This window comes from Oryctolagus cuniculus, chromosome 1 (genome assembly GCF_964237555.1).
Source record: "Oryctolagus cuniculus chromosome 1, mOryCun1.1, whole genome shotgun sequence".
Classification (NCBI taxonomy): domain Eukaryota; kingdom Metazoa; phylum Chordata; class Mammalia; order Lagomorpha; family Leporidae; genus Oryctolagus; species Oryctolagus cuniculus.
Genome location: NC_091432.1, coordinates 162,230,772 through 162,246,031, shown reverse-complemented (window position 1 = coordinate 162,246,031; position 15,260 = coordinate 162,230,772). Strand labels below are relative to the sequence as shown.

The following is a 15,260-nucleotide window of genomic DNA, read 5'->3' as shown; positions in this document are numbered from 1 at the left end:
GGCTGGGTTTCCTTTTCCATTTTTTTTCTTTTTTACTTTATTAGTAACAATTTGTAAGTGCCATGTCTCAGTACCTGCTGTTTTCTTGAGAAGGTCTGCCAGTTGCTTTCCTTCTTGAAAAATAATTTGGCAGAAAGTAATATCCTTTAGGAACACTTTCACTGGCGCTTGTCACTATATATTATATTGGAACATTCAGTGTTATGTGGAAAAGTCTCATTTCCTCTGTCCTTAAAGGTGACTTACTTTTTTGCCCAAAATTTTTGTTTTTGGTTTTGTTTCCTTTGCCTATAGTGCTAATTACTTCCTCGGTTCCTCATCTTGCCTTTTGCAAGGGAGATGTATTTCTGTTGTTAGGATTTTGTAAACTGTTTCCCTATAATCTCTTACTCTGGAGATAGAGTTAAGAATGTCTGTAAGTCACGTAGAAATTTGTTTCTTGGGGCCAGCGTGGCACAGTGGATTATGCTGTTGCCTTTGGTCCAGCATTCATATGAACGTGTATTGGGGTTCTGGCTGTTTCGATTCTGATCCAGCTCCTTGTTAATGTAGCGGAGGATGGCCCAAGTGCCTGAACCTCTGACACCCATGTGGGAGCTCCGGATGGAGTTCTAGGCTCCTGACTTGAGCCTGGCCACTTGCAGAGTGAACCAGCAGATTGAAGATCTCTCTCTCTGTGTCTCTGTCTCTCTTTTTCTCTTTCTCTCTGCTTTTCAAATAAGTAAATCTTATTTTAAAAAAGAATGTTATTTCTTATTTTTACTATCACTAGTCAGAATTTATGGTGGGAGGTTATATGTCCTTTTATATTTGTTTTTGATAAAACTTTGGCACTTTTTGGCATTTACTATTTCTTTTATTAGTTATTGAAGAAGAGAGACCCTGTGCCTTAGCTCAGGGTTTTTTAGCTTTGGCACAAATGACACTTTAGGTAGGGTAATTACTGCTAGGGAGGCTTTCCTGAGCATTGTAGCATGTTTGACAGTATATCCCTGGCTTCTACTCATGTCAGAAGCATTCCCCAGCTGAGACAACCAAGAAGGTCTTCAGATGTTGCCAGATGAGACATTGCCTAGTGACAGCTGAATTGAAAATCTGATGCTCTTCTTAGATATAATACTTGCAAGGCTACACAAGAAAGAATTATGTACAATTTGGAGGTAGTTGTTTAGCAGGAAGAGTTAAGATAAGCAAATGAAGTCAATCAGTAGCTGTCAAACTGGGGTGATTTTTCTCACTAGGATTTACAAACTATTTATGTGACTAGAAATCAACAAATGTTTAAATACTGTAAAGTGCTTTATGTCCAATGTGATGTTAGGTATTTTATTGAAAAAAACAGGACTTGTTGTATAGGGTAATGAGATAGTATATTCACCATTTTTCCCTTATCAATTAAATTCATGTTTCTGGCCAAGAAAGTAAAGAAAACTCATATTGGCAATTCACTTGTTTCCTGTTCCGAGGACTGACACTCTCCAGTTCTAAGCTAAATAATTGTCATGGTAAAGTAATTTCCTTGAAAAGGACAGACATTGATTTAGCCCCTGTTACTCACAAATCCTATTTCAGTCAAATTGGAAAACTATTAAGTTTTTGGGAAAAAATCAATAGGTATCAGGAAACCATTAGATCTGGTGGTCCTTGCTATATCTTGCATGAGTAATCACTGGGAGCTGCTGACAGGTATTGCACCGTTGACACAGAGTGATGCGTGCGGGCTGCGTCTTGTCAGGGCAGGGGGACAGCTTGAGACAGTGGAATGAGTTCAGTTATCCTTGTTTTTCCTCTGTGCTCATTCTTTTAGACAGCACTGTCACTAACTGGGTCTGTGATGCTTTGAACAATCAAATACTTTCCTTGCTGTTAGTTTTCTTTCTCTTGTGTTGTGGCATACTAATCAGGGTATGTGGGTTAGTATTGAACCAATTTCTGTCAAAAACAAGTTTTAATTAGTCACTTAGAAATAATTTTTCCTCAGACTTTTTTTTTTTTTTTTTGCTATTTATTTTATTTATTTGAAAGGCAAAGAGACACAGAGATCTTTCATCTGCTGATCACCGCCCCTGCAAATGTCTGCAGTGGCCAAAGCCAGGAGCTGGAAACTCAGTCTAAGGTGCCCATGTGGGTGCAGGGATCACCTGCTGCCTCCCAGGGTGTACATTTGTAAGAAGCTGGAGTTGGGAGCAGACCTGACTCTTGACTCCAGGCACTCTGATAATGGGATGGAAGCATCCCAAGTGACATCTTAACTGCTATGCCAAATGCCCACCCCAGCCCAAATTTTTTGCCTGTACCAAGTAAATAGTGCAAGGATTAATTAGTAATGCCATAGAATATATAATTTTACTTCTTGTTCTTTCTATTCTACAAAAATTGATTACTTTTGGGCAACTGATTTTAGAATTAGATATTTTGATTTACTTCATTATTTGTGAACTGTATGATTATCATATTCAGGAGATGAGAAAATAAAAATAAGTCATTTGTACATAGTGCCCAAGTTGTTTAATAATATGTTGGCAAATTATTATTTACCAAAGCATTAGTAGAAACTTTGTAAGTGGTAAGAGTTGATCTTTTTTTTAGAGAAGCAGGGAGAGAGAGAGAAATGATTAAAATGATTATAAATAGTAAAAATTCTATCACTGTAATTCCCATAAGGAAATTGGACACCCAGATTTGATTTGTGTGTGTGTTTACCTTCAGATTCCATTGGGACAAATTAAAAAATAGATAGGGCCAAGTTTCTTAGTTTAGAGAAATATTTTTATTCATGAATATTATATATTTTCAGGTGCAGTTGCTTCTATGTTTTGGGTTGATGCTGAATTGGGGAGTGATATTTATCTTGATGGTAAGTGAAGCATTGTTTTCTTTTAAAATAAGTTTTTGTTTTTATGATTTAAGATCATTGTTGTTCATATCACAATTTAAATCCTGGCATTACTCTTCTTAAATTTAATTAGTTTGATGATGAAGTCATTCTTTGTTCTACTTGGATACTATAGCCTCAGGCAGTGGTAGAATGGGATGTGGGGTCTTAATCTTCCTCCCAAGTTAGTACTTCCACTAAGGCTTGCCTTTGGAATGTTATGTAGGTTTCTTATATTCTCTGATTTATGTTTTTAATATTAGAGCTTTTCATTTTAATCAGACAGATCATAATTCTGCTTTCATTTTCCATTGAAGATAAGAGTAAGTACACACACGCACCCCATACTTGAGCACTTTGGGCAATCTAATTTATAAATTTTCTGTGTCTTTACTTTAGACATCAAGAAACTTCCTGAGTTAAACAGCTGGGTTCCTTTTCTCTTTTTGTTCTCCATTTCCCCCTTTCTTTTTTTAAACCAGTCTTTCAAAAGCTAGGAGATTAAATTTAGGAATCATTGTAAGTGGATACTGTCATTGTACTCTCTGTGTGACAGGTAGCTGGTTGAACTCTCTAGGCATCATTAAACTCATTTAGCTGTTATCAGTTGAATAAATTATTTAACATTTATTCCAAAATAGTTCAACTAATTGCTCATTTGGAAACTTAGGTACATGTTGTATAAAATATTTTGGTGAGTTAGAGTTGATGAGAGATGTTGGTAATGAGATATCCTAAAATGTCTCAGATTTGTTAAGCAGTAACTTACTTGTTAAGCCCAATTTTGATTATGTAAAAATAAGTTATAAATTAACATAATTTTTCACATTTGACTTCATATATGAAATTTCTCCTGCTGTGTTTTGGCTTATAAGTTTTTAAACACCAGGGAAAATTTTATTTTTTTGTTTATTTCATTTTAAAAGTTCATTTATTTTATATCCTGTCTAATACCTTAAAATAACAGTAATCACCTAGTACATATTTTATGTACACTGACTTATTACTGGAATTGAATTAAATTGCAGCACTGTCAAGAGAAAAATAAACATTTTATTGTAGCATTGTGAACTGAAATATTAGCTTTTAAGTTTCATTCTCAAATATAGTGCCATATTAATAAACAGGTGTTTTTTTTTTACAAAGGATGATTAAAATGTTTATTCCTTCCTAGGTATCATAACTGTTGTGGATTCAAAATATGGATTTAAAGTAAGTTGAAAGATTGCTATGAGTTACTGATTGTTTATTCAGAGCTGGAAACATGAGGAGGGTTGTCTGTATTATTTTCTTTTATTTGTATCTGTTTGAAATTTTTTTTACCTAAATATCTTTCAAAAAATATCCTGAACTATAGATGAAATTTATATGTTTTCTCATTATTATTTTATTTTTAAATCAAATATTTCTTTTCTTTTACTCTGATTGCTGTGGTAATAAAATTTGGAATTGTAATATTTTATAGTGAGCATATAGAATCCAGAGAAAGTTTGGTTTTGTGTAACTCTTCACTAGGATTCACCTCCAATATTGACCTTTTTTGTTTAACTGAGAAAAGTAAGCTTGATAAAGCATGTGAGATTTTATTTTTCTTGATAAGCTGCTATCAAAGGCAGGCTGGAAATTAATTTTTTAAAAATGTTGCTTTTCTTTGTTTTGAAAATGTCAGGAATTATAAGTAGAATTAGCGAGGAGACACTTTACTTTGAAAAATGTCCTGTTTTGCATGTTTCTGTTATCTACTGAGATCCTCAAATGTATTTGAATGGATTTGAATGTATAAAATGCACTTAGTAAGTTCTTTAACAGTCAGCATATGAAGGAGGCAGTGGGATCTCAGGTCTCCAGGGGTTCCTGGCGAGAGACAGCTGTGAGGGAAGCAGACTGGCAGTTTGCTGCAGCAGTCTGGAGGGCAGCAGAGGACACAGCAACAAAACCACAGAAGACTTGGCCGGCTTTTTAGAGCCAGCGGGAGCGGGTTAGTCACACACAAAGTTGACCTGCATCCTGCCAACTGGTATGTACTTTCTGTCTCCTAAATTAAATGTGGATCCATAGTACCTCATGCAGGATACAGATGAGTTTATTTTACTGTCAGGAGCTTTATGATAAAAGCCAGGGCAGATTTGAACTGGCTTTTTCTGCCATTGGAGGATGTTGCATGACAGGGCTATATTTGGGTCAGTCTTTGGCTAGGATTAAAGGAAACACAGAATTTGGCCTGGTCCAAACCAAGAATCGTACAGATTTGGAATATGGTGACTAGGAAAGGGGTTAACACTCTAGGATCTCTGGCTTTGCTCTGTAGTGCAGTTGGTGTCATCACTGAGAAAGGAGAAGAAGATGACAGCACAGTAGCAGCCAGAACCATGACGGGCATGTTGTATAAATGCACAGGTGCTCTTGGAGGAGGAGTGGCTGAGGTGGTCTGGCAGGACTAACACCAGCCTCTGTGCTCTGTGTAACAACTGAGAACACATGAAAGGCTCCTTGCTTCAGTGGTCACTCTGAAAATGTTGCCAGCCCGTGGAAGGAGGACTGGTCAGTGGTCATCCAGATCAGTTTATAAGTCAGTCTGGAGTTTCCCTGTCTTCTATCTACAATTATTTTTGAAAAATTGGAGATTCTGATTTGTTGTGGTGAAGATCATAGATGGTTGATCAAGACTGGCACTCTTTCTGTCCTTTAGTGAGTAGAAGCCAAAACCTTTTGGTGGGGCTATGTAATGTGAGCCTGTTCTCCTTTGGAGATCTCGCACCTATTCTGTCTTCTATCTCTTGAACTGGAAAAATACTTATTCCCATAATTCAGGTCCTGCTTATAATACTCTACTGCCAAGTTTGTTCCCTTATTGATCTGAAACTCTTAATGATGCCCTGTATTCCAAATAAATGGTGAAAATGGAACCGAAGTTATAACAAAAAGATATTTAAAAGTGTATTTTTTTATAAAATAAAGTAGTATTTTTCAGTTTGCCTAGTGAAATATCACTAAAGGCAGCAGATAGTGAAATTATCTCCATTTCTACCCTCCTACCCCAACCTGCCTCAATATAGGGATATGGATAAGGGTCCAAAGTAATAATTTCTTAGAAGTTTAAATTCACTGTTTAAAAATTTATGTCAGGAAGGTCGTGCTTGCTGTGGTGCCGCCATTTCTCCCTTCTTATGTCTCTTCCAACAGCGCCATGTTGAGACAGAGCATCTGGAGGTTCTCAGTCTCCAAGGTCTGTAGGAGCCACTATGAGGAGGGCCCAGGAAGAATTTGCCATTTTCAGTGGAAAACAAGTGGAGGTTGCTAGTTATGATGACTTTATATCTTAGATCTGGATTTGCTGCACCTTTCTTCATAGAATGACATCAACTGCTTAAGAAATAAGGATGTTTTAGGCCATCCATTTACCAGATAACAATATTTTAAGAGGTGCAGTCTTTGAAAAATCAAACTCTTGAACTCATACTAGCTATGTTTGTAAATAAACTTAGGATTTGAAAAAAAATTTGTCAGTTTTATATTCTCCATAATGTATATGAACTTGTTAATTTTTAAAGTTTATTTTTCCCCAAATCTTCAATGAAATTATGCTTAGAAAGAAGTCCAATTTATTAAGTGACTAATACCCCTTCACTGGATCTTTAGTTCCTTCAGGGATACAATGCCCTAATTTGAGAAGTTTGAAGATTTTTTTTTTTCAGGGTTTTAAATCTAAGTGTGTCGATAGTCTTTTGAATCAAAGGAAGTTCCTGAATATTGCAGATTAGTCTGAAAAATTCCAGTGGATTTTCTGAAATTATGATATTCCTAGCAAAATGTTTGTGGAAATAACTAGAAAAAGCCCAAACTTTTTCATTTTAAATGTTTTCACAGGCATGTTTGAATCCATTTATTCTGTAAATTCACCTAATTTCAGATACCTATGGAACAGCTGGCAGCTAGGACATTTTTTGTTGTTAGACTTTAAGTACCATAACCCAAAGTACAACTCTGTATTTTATGATTATAGTTATAATTATATCTGTGTAGTTGGGTATGGAGAGGGTTTAAATGAAATCTATTTACCAGTATGATAGAAACAAAAAAAAAAAAAAAAAAACAGCATTCTGAATAATGCAAACATAGTCAACATTTAACCCCCTGCCACCTTGATAAAACCTCTTAAATTATTAAATCAATATACCTACACAAAACTGACATACTGTCAAGATAATGGAAATTTTAGATTTTCTAAGTCGGATACCAGATAAATAACTTTGCCTTTATATAAAGAATTTGCTAACTTGTCCAATTCCTTTGGTTGCAAAGCTTGACCTCAGTGGCTGCTTGTGATTCAGAGAATTCTGAGGCAGTACAAGTAATGACACTTGGATAATGGGCAGCAATTTAGGGGTGTCATGCTTCACAGAGCCAGCCCATCACAAGTAAAGCTGAGAAATGGTACCCTGTGGCCAGCCAGCCAAATTGAAACTGAAGTGGTAATTGATATCATGGGCTATCACTCTAATGGGATTGTCACCCATTGATCTGAAATATTCATTTTTTAATCATGGGCAAAGAATTGGACAACTTAAAATGACAGCTCTCTATTTCCTGGACTTGACACCTTGACTACTGACATTGTTCTTTTCAGTTCTACAAATGTGACAGCATTTAATGCAATGGAATCAATGAATGAAGTTACACAGTAAAGGTCAAGTGAGAGGTTTCCTTTTGGTTCTTCTGTTATATTGCACAAGGTGTTGAAATAATTCAGTCAGAAAGCAGTTTGACTTCGAAAAAGAACAGAAAAACAAGTAGATTGACATTATGCAATAATTTTTTTAAAACTAAAATAGTGTTCGATCTATAACGAATCCATTTAAAAGAATTGGCTGCTGCTGCTGATTCTTTTTAAAATGACATCTGACATCTTTGACACTAGATTTATTTCCACTTTGATCAACAGCAGTGTTGTTTCTTAGCTAGTAAGTTTACTATGGTTTTTTCTTCCCTTTTTTGGGGAGGTTGGGTAGGAATATCTAACTAGTTTCTCTATTTTTGCAAAAAAGAACAGACAATAGCTATTTGTGAGGTTGTTATCCGTAATTGTGTTATTTCAAAGCTTCCTTTGTTTCTTTGTCTCCTCAACTTTATTGAGATATAATTGACCCCGCAAAATTGTATATATAGGTATACAGTGTACTATTTTCATATATGTATGCATTGTGAAACATGCTGTGAAACAAACTAATTAATGCCTCCATCACCTCATGTCATTATTATTTTGGGACGGGGGATATGGTGATAACATTTAAGATCTGTACTCTTAGCAAGTTTCAGTGCAGTACAGTACTGTTAACTGTATCACCATGCTGTGATTTGCTTTCCAGAATTTATTCATCTTATAGAACTGAAACTTTGTACCAGTTTTCCAACATCTCATCTTCTTTTTTCTCCCCTTTATTTTTTGTGGTAGGCTAAATTGAGGACTTGAACCTTAGACTTTTGAATATATTAGATTAATTAATACCAAAATAATTTTTGTCTTTTTGATATATAAGCAAAAGCATCATCTCTAAGTAAAGATGAGGCATTATTTGAACATATATACAATATTTTGAAAAAAACATTCCACAAAATTTTTTCTTTATATACCTATACAAGTAGAATAGAATGCCAAACTTTCATTTTGCTTTTATTTTATAAATGGAAGATGTCTGAGCAAATGGTGTGTAATGTATTATTAGACAGTGTTCTTTTGAATTGTAGACATTGGTTTGAGTCTTATTGTGAAGTTTGGCTTAGGAAATCAGGAAATTGTGTAAGTGAAATGTTGGGCTGATATTCAGGAAAAACATTAGTATAAATTTATTATTTTTAATGTTTGTATGGCTTTCATATGTACATAGAACAGAATATTTTTCTCCTTTGCTATAAACACAAATGACAACTATAATGTTCTTAACAGAGTTGTACGTATTGACAATTTTTATTCTGAGGGTTTTAATTTATTTTTGTATTTGATACTTCAAATTGCCTGGGATAAATTTTGCTTACCACCCTAGTTAGCTTTGAGTAAATATTTCTAATCTTCAGGAGCAAAAAATGGATTGGTAAAAATACAATTTTATTAGTTCCATTTAGGTATGGAAATTCAAGAACAAGTCTGATTCTCCTTTTATATCTTATTTGTGTTTCACCAGTGTCACAGCCAAATAGCTCCAAATTCTTATATAAAGAAAGCCTCCAAAAAGTCAAAATTACAATGTCTAGAAAAATAGTTTTAATTTTTAAGAGTGTTCAGTATTACATTATCATTCAGAGACAGCTGCCTTACTACCAGTGTATCATTTTTAAGTAAATTTACTGTTCAATGGAAAAGGATTTGTGGCTGCGTGTTAAATGGCATTTTAAAAATAGCATATTTATGGGGCCAGCGTCGTTATAGCCAGTAAAGCCACTGCCTGCAACACTGACATCCTGTGTGGGCACTCACTGGTTTGTGTCCCGACTGCTCCATTTCCAGTCTGGCTCCCTGCTAATGGCCTGGGAAAAGCAGTGTGTGAAGGCCCAAGCATAGGCCTATGCTACCCCGATGGTAGACCCAGGTGAGGCTCCTGGTTCCTGGCTTCAGCTTGGCTCATCTCTGGCCTTTGCAGCCATATGGGGAGTGAACCAGCAGGTGGAAGATTGATCTCTCTCTTCCCCTTTTCCCTCTTCTTTCTCTGTAACTTTCCATATAAATAAATAAATGAACCTTAAAAGATAAATAACACATTTATGTACCTGTGTCAACAAGTAGGGATGTTAACTACAGTCCATTCAACAAATACTTGTTGAGCCTGTCTACCAGGTACTATCCCTGGGTCTAGGAACAGTGGCAGAGTACATAATAATGGGATTTGTACAGCCTTTTGCTAAGGATAATTAGGAAAAAATACTCAACATGGTCTTGAGGCATGGAGGAATTTTTGATACAGTATCTCCCAAATTCTTGAATTCCATATTTGCAGGTTCTGCTGTTGAATTTATAGGATTATGAACAAAGTGGAATAAATATATCATTGCTATGGTTTTAGTTTTTGTTGCCTTCATAATAAAATTTGTAAAACTTTTTGACAAGTTGTTTTCCACTCTAGACCTTCCCAAGGGTATAAAGTTGAGTTACGAGTTTGCTGTTATGCTTCAGAAAATCCAGGGATCTCTGTGACCACTTCTCCATGAATAATGAAACTGCTTTGCTAAAATAATCTTGAATGTAATTATTAGGTGATTTTTAGGTATATATATATATACTCTTATGTGATTGTTAACATTTGTGTAGCACTATATACATACACACTGATTTTATATGACATATAAAACTTTCAGGAAGATTTTAAAAAAATTATTTTTTTTGACAGGCAGAGTGGACAGTGACAGAGAGAAAGGTCTTCCTTTGCTGTTGGTTCACCCTCCAATGGCCGCCGCGGCTGGCGCACCGCGCTGATCCGATGGCAGGAGCCAGGTACTTATCCTGGTCTCCCATGGGGTGCAGGGCCCAAGCACTTGGGCCATCCTCCACTGCCTTCCCGGGCCACAGCAGAGAGCTGGCCTGGAAGAGGGGCAACCGGGACAGAATCTGGCGCCCCAACCGGGACTAAAACCCGGTGTGCCGGTGCCGCAAGGCGGAGGATTAACCTAGTGAGCCGCGGTGCCGGCCAAGATTTAAAAATTATATTCATTTTGCTTCTGTAGAGCCTGTTTTCAATAATAATAAAAAAAACCTTGTAATGGTATGTAAAAATATGACCACCTGTGATGGTGAAGATGATACATTTTTCCTTTCTAAAGTGGGAAGTCACTTCCTATAATTATTATAAAGCCTAAATTAAATAATGCGTATATAAGATTTTATAGTTTATAAAAGTTCAATTCAAATGTAAAGATGAAAGATAAAAGCTGAGAAATGAAAGCTATCTCATGGGCCACCAAGTTAATGCCAAAATAGTGTTTTGTGGTTTTTGTTGTTGTTGTTATTGTTTTTGATTTAACCTTTCTCAGGAGAGGCCAATAAAATCCACAGTTGCCCTGAGAGGCCAGATCACTCTGGGTGTGGGTGTGAATATCTGAGTGATAAACTGCTTTAGGCTAGAATCAGGACTGCATCCTTCCCATACCTTATTTATTTCCAAGGAGTTTGAAGGACCAAGTGTTGAGCTCATGTTTTCTGTGACATAGGTTTGGAAATTTGGGCCACAGGGGTAGGAATGGTGGGAAGAATGTTTGATTTTAGGAAAGGACAATTTCAGTGACTATCCCTTTAAAAAAGTGATAATGAATGTTCATTAAAAGGACAGTTTTATAAAAGGGCAAATGCCCCAAATCTGAACTATAATTTTCTATGTTTTTTTTTTTTTTTTTTTATTTTTGACAGGCAGAGTGGACAGTGAGAGAGAGAGACAGAGAGAGAAAGGTCTTCCTTTGCCGTTGGTTCACCCTCCAATGGCCGCCGCTGCAGCCGGCGCACCGCACTGATCCGATGGCAGGAGCCAGGAGCCAGGTGCTTTTCCTGGTCTCCCATGGGGTGCAGGGCCCAAGCACTTGGGCCATCCTCCACTGCACTCCCTGGCCATAGCAGAGAGCTGGCCTGGAAGAGGGGCAACCGGGACAGAATCCGGCGCCCCGACCGGGACTAGAACCCGGTGTGCCGGCGCCGCAAGGCGGAGGATTAGCCTAGTGAGCCACGGCGCCGGCAATTTTCTATGTTTTAATGACATTATTTAAATTTGAGGATTTTTGTGTTTTTTTTTTAAAGTTAATTTTTTGAGAGGCAGAGGGAGAACACAGAGCAGATACAGAACAATCTGGTTCACTCCTTAAGAAAAACAAAATAGCAGGAGTATAAATACTTTTTTTTTTTAAGATTTTATTTATTTGAGAGGTAGAGTTACAGACAGTGAAAGGAAAAGACAGAGGATGGTCTTCCATTCTCTGTTTCACTCCCCAAATGGCCGCAATAGCCGGAGCTGTGCCATTCCAAAGCCAGGAGCCAGGAGCCAGGAGCTTCTTCTACGTCTCCCACACCGGTGCAGGGACCCAAGGACTTGGGCCATCTTCCACTGCTTTCCCAGGTCATAGCAGAGAGCTGGATTGGAAGAGGAGCAGCCGGAACTAGAACCAGAGTGCATATGGAATGCTGGCACCACAGCCTGTGGATTAACCTACTGTGCCGACCCCAGGGGAATAAATTCTTACACCCTGCTTCACACTCCTCTCCCTCCCCTGACTCCTTCCCCTGCTCTTTCCCTGACCCCAACCATAGGTTCACTGTAGGAAAAAAATTCCAAAGGTTGAAGAAAAATGTTTTCACCTAGAAAAACTGTTCATGAATTCATATATCCGTAATGGGACTTGTAGATTTTATTAGCAGTGAGGAATAAATCTTTACAGTAAAATCCTTTACATTGACATTAGCTTTTGTATTACAACACAGTAACTTTTTTATAATTTTGTTTTCATTTAGCATTTAACTGAAGAAAAACCTGATGGCCTTATCAATGAAGCTACTAGGTATTCATATTTAAAGTATATATATTTTAATTACTGGCTAGTTGGAAAGAAAATCATTACTATGAAGACTTAAGAAATATAAAAGCATATTCAAAGAAAATTTTTTTCCCCTTAGATGAGTTACTGCTATCTTTTTTTTTAAATTTTGTTTAAATCTATTTTTATTGTAGCACAAAGAGAATTCTTTGTGAGGTATTTGGGGAATATTAAATTTTAAAAGTATTTTCTTGTTTTCATACTTTCCTTGAGATTAAAGATTATTATTAAAACACTTGGCTCACTTACTGCCTTTTAAAAACAATAATTCATTTAACTTGTGTTAACTGTGAACAGTAGAGAAAAAATACAGAAACAGTCTTAATTATTTTTTAGAAAGTTCCTTTATGTTCCTGATTTGTTTTTAGACTTTTAGATCTTTAAATTAGCTTGCCTACCCCAACCTGTTCTTTTTTGTTTGTTTTTTAAAGATTTATTTATTTATTTGAAAGTCACAGTTACACAGAGAGTGAAGGAGAAGCAGAGAGAGAGAGAGAAAGAAAGAGGTCTTCCATCTGCTGGTTCATTCCCCAATTGGCCACCACAGCTGAAGTTGTGCTGATCAGGAGCCCGGAGCTCCCTCCTGGTCTCCCATGCGAGTGCAGGGGCCCAAGTACTTGGGCCATTCTCTACTGCTTTCCTAGGCCATAGCAGAGAGCTGGATCGGAAGTAGAGCAGCCGGGACTTGAACCACTGCAGCCTTTACTCACTATGCCACAGTGCCAGCCCTTCCAAGCAGTTCTTGCTAGTGGCCCCTTAAGGCTTGGGGACAGATGACAATCACTAAATTTGTGGCTAGTTTTTAGTGATGCCTCTTGGGAATTACTGCAGATGATGCAGACCTAAGTAGTAAATACTATAGCAAACAATTGATTCCCTAGCATTTGGGAGTTGATACTCTTGTTTTGTCATGCCTAAACACTGCCTTTTGTATATAATTATGATTCAGATGAAAATGAACTTAAATATTTCTGTGTTTTTTTCTTATGAAAATAACTACTATAGAAAACATAAGGAATCCAATAGGAAAAAGGAATATATAAAATATAAAAGCTAAAAGAAAATTGAATATAAAAGTCCTCCTATTAAAGGTTACGATTGTTTATAGTTTGAGATAGGTACATTTAGTGTTTGTTCATGCAAGTTTTACTCATAGTTGAATGAGGTTGTAATGTATGTTCTGTTGAAAGCTGCTTTTTCAGTGAATGAAAGTCCATTTGTTTTTGAGAATTTGTGTTATTTGAAATGCAGTACAAGACAGAAACACCTAGTCCAGTGATTAGTTTCCTGAAGACTGAGAATAATGGAAAGGATCTTCAGTTTCACTACTCTTACTAATAGAAGATAGAACTTCTAATTTTAACAGTCTGCTTTGTTGTACAGCATGCTGTTAACTGGATTATTTAACTTGAGTAACACAGAAATAATGTGTGTTCATAATGAAGCAGACATATCTTCTAAAATGTAGTTACAGAAAACCTATGTAATGTTAAGTGAGCTTAGTCTTTGTATTTCTGTGAAAAATTATAATGAATATTGCAAGAATAGCTGAGTTAGTAGGCTATCCTTTCTCCTGCAGTTTTGGTTATCTTAATTTTATGCTTTCTTTACAAAGAAAAGTATGAGTTGAAAATTAACCTCTCATTTATTAACTTTTTGAGACCTGTCTTTGTAGCTCTAGAGTAGTGAGATGGTTTTGTGAATACTTTTTCAGGGAATACTGGAATATGAAATTTGAGTTTATATACTGGTAAATATAAATCATGTGTACTATCTGAAGACTAAATAGGTTAAGAGTAAACTGAATCAGTGCTGTAAAGCACTGTATAATTCTTAACTGATACATTTATCTGAATAAGTTGTTGGTATTCTAGTTTCTTAACATTTTCCTTTTGACATCTGTTCTTTGTTTGCTGTTTTAGGCAAGTTGCTCTGGCAGATATTATTCTCATGAATAAAACAGACTTAGTTCCAGAAGAAGATTTAAACAAATTAAGAACAACCATTAGGTAAAATATTACAGGTGTTCTATACAAAATATTTTTGCTGTGACTGTTGTTCTTAAGGAAACTTAAGATTCAAAATTGATCTGCTTCAAGGACCATTAGGGAATTATGTATAAGGTTGTTGGATAATTGGCTGGTGTAAATAGTAATAAAAAAATCATTCCCGTTCCTTGCAGAATATAGTTCAAAATTTGTAGGCTGATATTCAAGGTCCTCTAACTGAGTCCTTCTTTTCCTGTCTTCTCTTTAGCTTCCCTAACTTTGTCCAGGATGGTTAATTTACTTTCCCATGGGTGTGCCTTGCCAAATACCCTCTTTTCTCATAACATGTTCTCACTCTGCCAGTCCTTGAATTTCCTCATCTTGAGTTTTTTTTTTCCTTTCAGCAATTTTATGCATTCTGTAGAGCTTGTTTTCTCTCCCTTCCTCCATGTGCTCTAGGAAGTCTTTCCTGACTCAGGTGATCTCACTTTTCCCTGAATTCTTATTGACTTTATGTTTCCCTTAACTGCCAGCTATGCCTTGTCTTCCGGCTTCCTTTAATGTCTTCAGGGTCCAGGGCCAAGGCTGAGTAACATAGCGCAATATGAATAATACTCAGATATGTGATAAATAATCCAGTAGCCATTTTTGCTGACTTTTCTGGAGACTCCCATTCCTTTTGAAAATTGAGATGGTCTTTTCAAATGAGATTATAGTTCAGGGACTTTGTTTTGAATTATTTTGTAAAACTTAAACTAGTAAGTGCTATTTATAATGAGACATCCAGTAGCTTTTATCGATGATCATTATTATTTAATTTTTAATAATTTTAT

At 36.2% G+C, this 15,260-nt stretch overlaps 1 protein-coding gene and 2 pseudogenes across 3 annotated transcripts in view; all 3 read left to right on the top strand.

Annotated features, from left to right (window-relative positions):
• The window catches only part of ZNG1A (Zn regulated GTPase metalloprotein activator 1A), a 55,615-nt gene that overhangs the window by 13,609 nt on the left and 26,746 nt on the right, over positions 1-15,260 (top strand). For all 3 annotated transcript variants that reach the window (XM_008256123.4, XM_002708232.5, XM_051858559.2), the window contains 4 exons: positions 2,798-2,857; positions 4,050-4,087; positions 12,357-12,403; positions 14,362-14,448. In XM_008256123.4, coding sequence (XP_008254345.1) covers positions 2,798-2,857; positions 4,050-4,087; positions 12,357-12,403; positions 14,362-14,448 — 232 coding nt within the window. The remainder of the gene's footprint in view (positions 1-2,797; positions 2,858-4,049; positions 4,088-12,356; positions 12,404-14,361; positions 14,449-15,260) is intronic.
• Positions 4,660-5,503, top strand: LOC138847667 (mitochondrial import inner membrane translocase subunit Tim23 pseudogene; annotated as a pseudogene).
• On the top strand, positions 6,063-6,374 carry LOC108176602 (cytochrome c oxidase subunit 7C, mitochondrial pseudogene; annotated as a pseudogene).